Below are 12,730 nucleotides of genomic sequence, written 5' to 3'. Positions count from 1 at the left end.
TAGACACCAATCAAAACTAAAGAGTTACAAGGCCCCAAATCAACCTTCAGCACAAGTAATTCGAAACACTTTGGAACTGTGATGGTATTCAATACTGAAACAGACAAACAGGATTTTACATACATTGCAACACCACCCCCTCTGCCAGCTCTGTCGCTTCTATATAAATTATAGTGCTGTAAAGCTGCAGATGAGTCATTGTCAGATTTTTTTAACCAGGTTTCCGATAAAACCAGAACATCAGGATCAGCCTGAGATACTAAAATGTTCAGATGGTCTAACTTATGTTGTTGAAGGAGGCTTCGTATGTTTAAATGGATTAGGCCAAGCCCTTTCCTATCCTTGAAGGCAGATGGGCTGTTCAGACTAACTGTGGCAGAGACTGTATCATTAGGTACAGAGGTTATGGGAACAGAAACCTGAGACAAGGGGTGTACATATCTCTCATTTTTAAGATCCACCAGGTTACTCCTGACCACACCCCTCTCTTCTACATAACTACGCCTACCACGCGACAAACCATCACATACAACAGAGATATTTTTAGGAGTAGGTCCATCAATAGGGCTTTGATCCGCCTGATCCCTGGGAGTGGCTTTAAAAACATGGACACAAGGAACTATGAGATGGATCGGACTCACCCCATTTCATTTTTTTTTTTTTTTTTTTTTTTTTTATTCTTTTTTTTTTCAAAACTTTGTTTATTGAAGTTTTTTCATTGCAATATGAGATCATCACAAGGTCAAATTGTACACATATATGCCAGACGTATTGCACATATCTACATATAAGTAGTCAAAATATAGGTCTGTTGAATGTAGACAATATACATATTGCACAAAGGTACATATAGTTAGTCAAAATATAGGTCTGTTGGATAAACAATATACCTATTGCACAAAACTATGTATAAATAAACAAAATATAGGTCTGTTGAATGTAAATAATATACATGTTGCACATGGCTACGTATAAGTAGTCAAAGTATAGGTCTGTTGAATATATAGACTAAAAAATAGTACACCACAAAATAAATATAGATATTGTTTCGGACATAGTCAATTAAACAGATATGTACACTCAGGACAAGCACTGTACAGCAGGAATAGAGGAATGGAACAAATTTTTTTTTAAATGAGAAGGTAGACATCGGTTACATTTGCACAAGTAGATAGGTCACTCGACTGGACTGTGCTAGGTTAGGAGTGAGCATTATTTATGGGGGGTCGATTGAGCCTTGTTCCCCAACATAGGTAAAGAAACGGCCCCATGTTTTATAAAATCTAGCTGTAGAACCCCTTATGACACACCTTATTTTCTCCATCTTAAGGAAGTGCAAAATATCCCTGAGCCACATAGAGTGAGATGGAGGAGTGGGTGACTTCCAATGCAGTAAAATGAGACGTCTAGCCAGGAGAGTAACAAATGCCACCAGGTCAGCTTTATATCGTGGCAGAGACAGAGTAGTAGGGGAGATAGAGACACCAAAGCAAGCAGTTATGGCTGTCGGGCTGATTGGGATCTCAATACTATTTGAGATAGTTTCAAATATTTCAGACCAAAAGTTATGCAGGGAAGGGCAGGACCAAAACATGTGACTATGTGTAGCAGGGGCACGGTGGCATCTGTCACAGGTGGGATCAATGTTGCCATAGATCTTGGCTAGCCTGACTTTAGTAAAGTGTGAACGGTGAACAATTTTACATTGGATCAGTCCGTGCCTGGCACAAATTGAAGAGGAGTGGACCCGGTGTAGAATATCCTCCCACAGGTTTTCTGTGATGTCCTCACCCAGGTCCTCCTCCCATCTCCTCCTGATCTTTTCTAATGAGGTAGGACGCAGTGAGGAAATCAAGCCATACAGGACAGATATAATACCCTTTGTGACCAGTGTAGGCTTTAGTAAAGTGTCAATAGAAGTGGCTTCTGGGAGTTTGGGGAACTGTGGGTTGATATTACGTACAAAACTGCGGACTTGCAAGTATCTGAAGAAATGTGACCTCGAAAGAGAGAACTTGTCAGACAGTTGTTCAAATGATGCAAAAATATTTTCTATATATAAATCACTGAACGTTCTAATACCAAGAGGGGACCAGGAGAGAAAAGCTCTATCCATCACAGAGGGGGGGGAAACAGGGTTAGCTGTAATTGGAGCTAGTAAAGAAAAAGATTGTAAACCAAAATGTCGTCTGAACTGGTTCCATATCCTGAGTGTTGATTTGACAATGATATTTTTAGAGTAGGGAGAGGTGGGAAAAGGTAGAGGTGCGTGAGCCAGAGCAGCCAGTGAGGCAGGGCTGGAAGAAGAGGATTCCAAAAGCAACCATACAGGGGATGAAGGTGTGTCTTCAAACCTTGCCCAATGTTGTAGTGCTCTAAAGTTGGCTGCCCAATAATAGAATTTAAAATTGGGCAGAGCCATCCCTCCCAGAGGCTTTGGTCTTTGTAGGAGGGCTTTACCGAGCCTAGGGACTCTCCTATTCCAGATGAACTGCGACACCAAACTGTCAATTTTCTGGAAGAATGCTTGTGTGAGAAAGATGGGTAAACATTGAAAAAGGTATGAGAGTTTTGGCAGGGAGTTCATTTTAACTGAGTTGACTCGTGCCGTTAAGGACAGGGGTAATAGCGACCATCGTTCAAAGTCTTTATGCAGTTTGCTTAACAAAGGGGAGAAGTTAGATTTAAATAAATCCTTAAATTTGTCTGTGAAACGAATGCCAAGATATGTGAAGCCAAGTGGGGAAATTTTAAAGGGTAAAGTATGTAAGGGGTAATTTCGACCTTCAGCATTCAGAGGGAATAGCTCACTTTTATCTAAGTTTAGTTTATATCCTGATATTGCACCGAATGAACTGAAAACATCAAGGGCAGCTGGAATAGAGACAGAGAGATTCGATACATATAAAAGCAAGTCATCCGCATAAAGTGAAGTCTTCTGTTCGATGCCAAACCTATGAATACCAGTTATGTTAGGATTTGATCTGAGAGCAATGGCCAATGGTTCTATTGCGATATTAAATAATAAGGGACTCAAATTGCAGCCTTGCCGAGTAGAGCGAAGGAGAGGGAAATATTCAGAATGTGTGTTGTTGGTTCTGACTGAGGCTATAGGGGAGGTATAAAGCAGTTTCACCCAAGTGATAAATGTTTTACCCAAGCCAAATCTCTCCATGGTGTAGAATAGGTAGCTCCACTCCACCCGGTCAAAAGCCTTCTCGGCATCTAGTGAGATCACAGCTTCTGATATTGAGGAAGAAGAGGGATTATACATGATATTAAGAAGCCGTCTAGTGTTAAAAGAAGAGTACCGTTTTTTTATGAATCCAGTCTGATCTGGGGAAATAATAGAGGGTAGTACCGATTCTAAGCGCATAGATAGTAGTTTGGAAAGAAGCTTTAAATCCACGGATAGCAAACTTATAGGACGGTAGCTCCCACATAGGAGAGGGTCTCTGTTCTTCTTCAAGATTAAGGAAATTGTGGCCTGAGTGAGTGTATGGGGCAATTTAAAACAGCAGAAGGATTCATTGTACATATCAATAAGAAGTGGCGCCAATTTGCCAAAAAACTTCCTATAGAATTCAATTGGGTAACCATCGGGGCCTGGGCATTTACCTGCCTGCATGTTGTGAGCAGCCTCTTCAATCTCCTCTATTGTGATAGGCTCCTCCAGTTTCACCGCTGAGTCGGAGTCAACTTTAGGAATATCAAGAGAGTCAAAAAAGTTGCTAAAGGCAGACGGGTCAGTGGGTTGTTCTGCAGCATAGAGAGATGAGTAGAAGTTTTTAAATTGTTCATTAATTTCTTTGGGATCTGTAGTTCTGCCTGTTGAAGTTTGGATTTGTGGTATTTGATGCGAAGCTGATGCCTGTCTTAATTGATGAGCTAATAGTTTATTCGCCTTATCTCCGTGTTCATAGTAATTGTATCTGGATTTGAATAGTAATTTTTCGGTATGGGTGGTAGTCAGAGTATCGAATTCTGCTTGTAACAATAGGCGTTCCTTATATAAATCAGGTGATGGAGTGATAGAGTAAACGTTGTCAATCTGAGTGATCTGTTTGGTTAAATTATCTAATTTCTTCTTTCTGGCTCTAGTCTCATAAGTGCAGTAAGAAATAATTTCCCCCCTTAAGTATGCCTTCAGTGTCTCCCATAGTAAGGAAGCTGAGATCCCAGGCGTCTTATTGATATCCAAAAAAAAATCTATCTGCTTGGAAATAAAAGTAACAAAATCTTCGTTCGATAATAAACTAGTATTCAGTCGCCAGGGTGGTCGGGTGTTATCACATCCCCTAATTTGCAGTTCCATTAGAACTGGAGAGTGGTCCGATATGACAATAGTATCATATGAGCAAGATAATACTGATGAGATGAGCCGATTGTCGATCAAGAAATAATCAATACGAGTGAAGGTGTGATGAACATGAGAGAAGAATGAGTATGCTCTGCTAGATGGGTTGTGAAAACGCCAAGGGTCTGAAAGTGAAAACCTGAAATGGGACTCACCCCATTTCAGGCCACATCCACTGTTCTATGTTTTCGGACCAGTTCCCTACTCCCACTCACTGCGGATCTCAGAGCCATGTCCATACCCATGGAGAGCAGCCGGGCTCCATTCCAGTTGGGATGAAGGCCATCCCTAGCAAAGAGCTCCGGACGTCTCCAGAAAACATAGAAATTATCTATATAGGGAATCATCATTAGGCAACAGTAACCCTTCAGCCAGATATGAAGTTCACGGATCCTGCTGTACTTGCCATCCCCATACCTAGGGGAGGGAAAGGGACCAGAGATAATGCAGGATTTATTAGATGACTGGACTGTGGAGATCAGGGCCCTAAAGTCCTCCCTCAATAACTCAGACTGTTGATACCTAATGTCATTAGACCCGGAGTGGATGATGATGGATGATGCCTGAGGATGGTCCTTAATCCCTTAATGAAGGGAGTGCTGCCTTGATGTCCGAGACCCTGGCTCCTGGGAGGCAGTAGGTTCTGGCCCTCGGGACAGCCACATGACGCACCATTGAAGTCCCAATGACAAGCACAGAGGGAGGGGGGGGGGGGGGGGGGGGGGCGGTGCAGGGCTCACCATGCCTTGTGGGTCTCTGTAGAGGTTTACCATTCTGAGTGGGAGGGGGGCGCGGCTGGCGAGGGGGATCCTTCAGAGAGTGAGGCAGGGGACCCATCCACGCCTCCTGCGTGTCGGCTACAGGCGTGGTACCAGGAGCAGCAGTGAAGGACATTCCTGCATGACCAGTCTGCTGCAACACCTGCTCCCACGCCCCGGGAGAGGAGGTCGGTTTCGGTCTGGGGGTGAAGACCGAGAAACCAGGGCGCCTAGAAATGCTAGGAGTAGCTGGCAGATCCTCCTCCCGCTCCTGTGGTGGGGGGCCCAAACAGCTCCTAGCCGTAGGAGTGGGTGAGCCTGACCCCGGACGTTGCCTCTTGGCCCCTGGTGTCCGGTGGTCAAGCTCCACACTCTCCAGGATGTTGAATCTGTTGGAGAGTGAGAGAGACTCATGGGGTGGAGGGCTAAGACGAGAGTCCCAGGTTTGCCTCTTACGCCTCGACCGCACTTTAGACCAGGCCTGGGGAGGGGGGTGAGTAGGAGTGGAGCTGTAGAGCTTGGGCATGGCTCCCTGCTTCCTGTATAGGCTCTCCCTAGAAGATCCAGCCGAACGGGGGGCGCGCGCGGGGGGGGGGGGTGCTTCTCTCAGGTCAGCCGACAGGATGGTCTCCCGATGTCTCTGCTCATCCAGATGGATGGTGGTGAGGAGGGAGACCCGCTCCAGCAAATCCTCCAACTGCTTGGCGATCTGGCAACAGCCAGTAGTGGAACACTCCAGTGGGGGACCGGCGCCCGATGTCATCCTGGAGCTGTAGGCTCAGGCAGAGCAGGCTGGAGGCCTAGTGGAGCTGGAGGTCCTCAGGTGGAGATGGAGGCCCAGTAGAGCTGGAGGCTAAGTGGAGCTGGAGGCCCGGTAGAGCTGGAGGCCCGGTAGAGCTGGAGGCCCAGGTAGAGCAGGCTGGAGGCCCAGTAGAGCAGGCTGGAGGCCCAGTAGAGCTGGAGGCCCGGTAGAGCTGGAGGCCCAGGTAGAGCAGGCTGGAGGCCCAGTAGAGCTGGAGGCCCAGTAGAGCTGGAGGCCCGGTAGAGCTGGAGGCCCAGTAGAGCTGGAGGCCCAGGTAGAGCAGGCTGGAGGCCCAGTAGAGATGGAGGCCCAGTATAGCTGGAGGCCCAGTATAGCTGGAGGCCCAGGTGCAGCTAGTGGCCCAGTAGAGCTGGAGGCCCAGGTGTAGCAGGCTGGAGGCCCAAGTCAGGCCAAAGTAAAAAATATATCTCTCAGGCAATAAGCCTCTGCTGCAGATCTAGGCTATAGACGAGCCACACTGCAGCAGTAAGATGGTTGTGATGGGCAGGTAAACAGGAGATTATTCTTCCAACTCTGGACTGGATTGATAGCAGGACTAGCAGAGCCAGCTAAGCTACTGTAGGTCTTCCAGCTCTTGGCTAATTGCTAACAGAGCCAGCTAGGCTAGGCTACTGCTAACAAGCAAGAGCACAATTTCAGAAAAGTTCCCCAAAACAGTATAAGTAGTCCACAGTTAAAGCAGATTAAATAAAACAGACCTTTTCAACTGGCAGTACAATTCCATGTAAAAAATCCATTAAAATTCAATAAAATCCAATAAAATCCAACAAACTTTTCAGGAGCTGTCATTTCACACAGCTATCACGGCAGCCATGATGTATACAAATACATCAGGGGTGTTAGCTGTAATAGAGAACATGGAATCATCATTGCACAGGTTAAACATGCTTGGCTTCACAGTAGAATGCTTAAACAGAGTGATGGAGGACCTAAAAATAAGAGATATCTTTTTGCTATCAAATCTACTATTCTGTCATGCCTACTTATGTAGAGGCCCTGCATACATGGCAACCATTTAAGATGTGGGACATGGTTTCAGCTATTTGGTTATTGTCATGATGAATACAGTGAGGAGCATGACTGCCTGCAAACCAGATGGAGAGATTCAGTTTAGATGGTAAGACCTGTAATCTCGCTTTCAGAGTAAAGATAACAATGCACTCATCCCGCTGGCTTTGCTGTTGTGCCCACAGGAGGAGTCACGGATAAATCTAATACAATAAACAAGTGTAAGTTCCAAAACGCATCACGGAAGTCCAGAAAAACAACAAAGTATTCACTAGACCCATGCTTAAAGTCGTCGATACCCGTTTTGAGACAAAACACATGTTCATTCATGCCACACTTTATAGATGGTGGGTAAAAGGGAAATGTCTCTCCAGGTTGACGGATCGTCAGGGATATTGCCTTTTTTGGGGATCCTATAGATGAGAGCGCCCTTCCATGAATCGGGGACAATCCTGTTCACCAAGCAGATGTTAAATATGGATGTTAAAATGTCGGGCTGCGTAGCTGTTCATAGGAGACACCGTCCACGCCAGATGCACTGTTATTGGGGAGCGTGCGTAATACAGTCTCTACCTCAGCTTGCGTAAAACACGTAACAGCGGGGAGATAGGTCGGCTCTGAGGCCGGCTGTATATCCGAGCACAATTGCGTCAGATTGTCTGTGCTGCCACAGATATGACAGCTTTTGTCTTGTAGACGTCAACGAGGGCTGCACTGTGTCCCACACACACACACACACACACACACACACACACACACACACACACACACACACACACACACACACACACACACACACACACACAGACCGCAAATAAGAACGAACGCTTATAAAAACGATTTAATGGGCTAAACATCGTTTTAAATTCTTTGATTGGGGAACATAGGACCCGGGGAACATAGAACCCTTTTGCGGACGGGGGAACATAGAACCCTTTATCAAAAAATAATAATAATAAAAAAAAGGGAACATAGGACCCGGGGAACATAGGGATGACCCCTATCCACTCACCCTAGCGTAGCAACAATGTATCTTTAAATGGCCCGAGGCTCCATTCGTTCCGCAGCTCCGTGGTCGCAATCTGCAAAGGTTCTGTAATGACAATTCCACTGGCAGAAAGCAGAAATAGCGTTGTGTGTACCAGCAATACTACAGATCGGCGTCCTCTGGTTTCTTTCCTCTCCTCTGCTCAGGGTTTCGTCCTTCCGGCAAAATCTGCACCTGGCTCGCTGATAACAAACTATCATTACAGCTGGGTAAAACGGAGTCCATTCTCTTCGGTTCAAATAACAAACTCAGCAAGACCGACGGCTTCTCAGTTACAGTGGGACAGTGGGTGACAATATTGTCACAAGGAAAGATGAAATTACATACCTAGGTTCCATCCTAGAGGCAAATCTTTCCTGTGACAAAATGGAATAGGGATTAAAGTTCTCCTCAATTTTATTCCAAATCGCGACGGATTTTCCGTCAATTTTCTACCTGCTGCATATGATTTCTAGAGGCATACAATCTATTTTGATGTCAGTATTGGGTAGCCTATATAAACAATAATACGAGAGCATATACAAGAACAATGAATCTCACTGCCAATGATGTAGCCTATACGCCATGTGGGGGACCCTGATGTAAACAAGACGAAAGTCTCTCTGTTCTGCATCCCCTTAACAATTGTGTGTATTGAGCCGTATTGTACCCAATCTGCAATCTGTTAATAAAGTTTTCAATCAATCAATTGTCTAGGCGATCGCCATTGCCGAACGTTATTTGGGCCTAGTCTGGAGTGCTCTCAACTCTAGTGTCGGCAACTACCGTGGAGCGGTGAACAGATGTTACATGCTCGGCCGGTTTGACTATAGTATTTTTATGATTTACCAGAAGTGCTGAGTCCAATGTAGTCTGGTGAAAACGCACCTTATCATCATAAGTGTGATCGTTTTGTCCTCTTCATAATAATCTCCAATAGTTCGCTCGCCATTGCATAGACAGTCCTTAGGCTAGTGGTAGTCAGCAGTGAGTGAGCCAGCAGTGAGTGAGCAACCCCCTTCCCACTAGCCCAGTTCAAAAGGTAGGCGATACTGCGACCTATCGGGATTCGATCATCATTTCAATTCCAATTCACACAGAGCTCACACAAGAAGGTCCGGCGGACTGTTTAGAATAATAATCATCAAAAAAAAAGAGTACTCTAATTTTTGGCGGCCAACGGTTGGCTTTGAAAAACGAGAATACTAATTTTTGGCGTTCAATGAGTTAAGAATGCAGATGTGGTATCACATCCCATGAAAATGTGAGACAGGGTGGGCTAGAGATTTCTCTCTAGATGTAGATGCCATTGATGAGGAGATAGGTGAAGTTCTTGCCTGTACCGAAAGCAACCCAAAGGTTCACGTCTTGGCACAGGATGACCCTCTGATGGAACTTTCCACTTGTGGCACACAAGAGACGGCCATTCAGAACAGCATCCGGCCTGTGGATGAGCAGCCTGGTATTCGCTTCCTCGTGATGGCATGGTGCCAAGGATCGATCGGATCCTCAGATAATAGCAGTGACACCAGATGTGATGATGCTTTCCTTGTCTTTGGGGTAATTCTGTTAGACAGGAATGCAAACAGTTCCTGTTTGTTGGTTGGGTCACGTAAGAAGTTTACTGGGAGTTTGTTCTTTCCCTCAACCTGTTTTTCAATTATGAACATTTCTTATCCTTTATTTCACATGAGCGTGGCCTATAAGAAGTGTTTCTTCAGCTGTGGTTTATTGTTTGTTTAAAAGGATCCCCATTAGCTGTCACCTAAGTGGCGAGCTAGTCTTCCTGGGGTCCACACAGAAAGACAACAGAAAACACAAAACATAACAACATGAGATACATATGACAATCACAATTAACAATGATAATCTAAAAACAGTAAAACATTGTAGACATCATTATCAACATCAGAATATTTTGCTCACATATTTAAGTAGTGCATTCTCAGGTGGTATTTGAAAGACACTTTACTATTCAATTTACTTATGTTCAGTGGGCAGTTATTCCAATGATTGATGGCACGATAAACAGTCCTTTTTAAAGCATTTGATTTTGGACGTGGTAACATAATCTCTCCATCATCAGCTGACCTAGTAAAATAAGAATGAACCTGACTGCATCTGACAATTTGTTTGTATAAGAAAACAGGTTGAGACAAAAAGACAGTGTTCCTGAAACATTTAACTGTGTTGAAAACCAGCCTATTCTCTACCGTTAACCATGAGAGTTGCCGGTGCATAGTGATGGTGTTTGTTCTCATGGAACAATGTAAAACTAACCTTGCAGCTCTGTTCTGGGCAGTTTGCAATTTCAGGACCTAAGTTGTGAGCCATGTGTCTGGCAGGTCCCCAAAACAATGTTGGTCGTTTTCAATGCTCCCGAGTCCCAAGGCAAGAATAGATGTCAGGCTAAAAAAGAATCCTTGACGCTCTTAATTAATAACTGTTAATTAACTTTTTTAATCAGACATTCAAACACAAAATCCCCCATGGGATAATGAAGTGTCTAGTGCTTTCTCCTATTAGTCGATAAGTCAACAAATCAGTCCTCATGGTCATACGTCAGCTAATCTTTTATTAGTCAAATAGCCATTTCTAATGTTTTGTTAATGCTGAATGAGTTATTTCCAAGAAGACTATAATCACATCTCTGGTAAACACTATTCAAAGAGGTTGTCCTGCATGCATGTAGGAAACACAATTTTAGACATGTGTCAATTTATTCTGCAGACTACAAGACGTATACTGTAAGTGTAAATGTCCAAACCCAACCCCCTCCAATGTACAGTTCCCCCCCCCCCCACCCCACCCACCCAACCACCTCCAATGTACAGTTTCCCCCTCCCCACCCCACCTACCAATGCTGCTGTTGGATAACGGTCTCTGTCTTCACTTGTTTTTCTCCGACTTCAGATGTCTATTGCGAGCGAACCTTCCCCTGCCCCTACTCCTCCTCGCCCAGAGCGCCCTCCGTCCTCCAACTACATCTCTTCATCAGTGTATGAGAGGCAGCTTCCTGAAATGGGACTGAGGCCTCCGGTAAGAGATGGTTCATTATGACTTAATGTCATACTAAAGAGATGCTTGTCTTGTGATTTCCAGTGAGAGCTTCTGAGTTTCTCATTTATGACAGCCGCACCCTTCATACCATATAAACTCTGAACTCCATTGCCTATACCCTAGGCCAGGGGTGGCCAACCCGCGGCTCGCGAGCCGCATGCAGCTCTTTGCCCGTCAACGTGCGGCTCTTCAAACAATTGGCAAAAAAATATATATATATACATATACTTTATTTTTTATTTTTATAAAATACTTTTTTTCATTCCATAAGTAAGTTTATCTCTCTCTCTATTTATTTTCTGTGTATTGCTTCCCGCCAATATTTAGTTTATTGCAGATTTGTCATTTGTTATGTGTTAATTGTTTTATTTGAATGATGTGGTGATGTCACTTCCATAATACAACCTGTAGCCTGTAGGGGAGCGCGTTGCACCTTGCTCATCCTTTGCAAACTTGGACACCTTCATCCAACAACAGCTTCATTCGTTCATATCGCCCATTTACAGGTAAGAATGAGGTTGATATGGTTATGGACATAATCTGATGTATATGCTCAAATGAACATGCCAATGTTAAATATCTCTGAAGAGTAGTTTCCCCCCGGAGATAATAATTATGGGAGGACGTATTAGCAGGTAGCTTTGTTGTGTATTACAAGGGAAGTATTAACCTGTAATGTTATGGTTTGTAAACAACCCCAACAGCACGACACAGACAGGTAGTTCAGAGTTAGCCAAAAACTAAGGGCGTATTTATTTACAAACAGAAAGAGCGAAAAAACAACATAAAGCATTCAGGGGGAATGTCCTTGAGCAGAGTTGGCTCTGCAGCTCGGCCCAGAGCAGAGTTGGCTCTGTGGCGCTTCGGCCTCTGGCTCTGCAGCTTACTGTCTATCCACTCGGAGAGGAACAGAGAAACAGAGGAATGTCAATAACCGAACGCAGGGACTACGAGGCAGTCCAGTAATAAAGCTGAATCCAGAAATAACAAAAGGCGATACCTCTTCAGTGTTAACGAAACACACAAAAAACAGAAAGGTATTGAGTCCAGGAAAAACGAGGAAAAACAGAGCATCAAAAATATACTTCCAAACTCACCAAGGGGCAAAGTGAGATAAGGGGCGCGGGTCCACGGGAGCAGAGAAGAGCAACAGCGGCGAACTCCAAGGCGTACTGGAGAAACAAATGGAGAACAACACGGGAGGAACAAGCTGCAGGCGGAGGTAAGCAAAACGACCCGACAATGAACGTTCAGAGACCCCGAGTATATAAGGACTCCCTTCAAGCTGATTCGAAACTCCCTTCAGGTGTGTGGAGGTAATTGGTACCTGGAAGCGTGTGGTAATGGACCAATCCTCACAGTACCCCCCCCCTCCACGGGAACCACCCGGCGACCTGCCCGGCCTCGGCTTCCCCGGATGGGCCCGATGGAAGTCGGTGATCAGGGCGGGATCCATGATGAGCTGGCGGGAGACCCAGCTCTGTTCCTCCGGACCGTATCCCTCCCAGTCCACCAGATACTGGAACCCCCGTCCTCGCCGTCGGACGTCCATGAGCTGGCGGACCTTCCACTGGGGGTGTCCGTCCACCATCTCGGGAGGAGGCGGATCTGGAGCAGGAGGCATCAGGGGACTGAGAGAGACAGGCTTCACTCGGGACACATGAAAAACAGGATGAATGCGCAAGGACGCAGGAAGC

General features: G+C 45.2%; 1 protein-coding gene across 4 annotated transcripts in view; it reads left to right on the top strand.

Annotated features, from left to right (window-relative positions):
- The window catches only part of LOC311241128 (uncharacterized protein), a 113,240-nt gene that overhangs the window by 18,250 nt on the left and 82,260 nt on the right, over window positions 1–12,730 (top strand). For all 4 annotated transcript variants that reach the window (XM_084329840.1, XM_084329838.1, XM_084329839.1 and 1 more), the window contains one exon: window positions 10,887–11,012. In XM_084329840.1, coding sequence (XP_084185966.1) covers window positions 10,887–11,012 — 126 coding nt within the window. The remainder of the gene's footprint in view (window positions 1–10,886; window positions 11,013–12,730) is intronic.

This window comes from Notolepis coatsorum, assembly GCF_963971535.1.
Source record: "Notolepis coatsorum genome assembly, chromosome: 14".
Lineage (NCBI taxonomy): Eukaryota > Metazoa > Chordata > Actinopteri > Aulopiformes > Paralepididae > Notolepis > Notolepis coatsorum.
The sequence above is the reverse complement of the archived record's forward strand: the minus strand, read 5'-3'. Positions and strand labels throughout refer to the sequence as shown.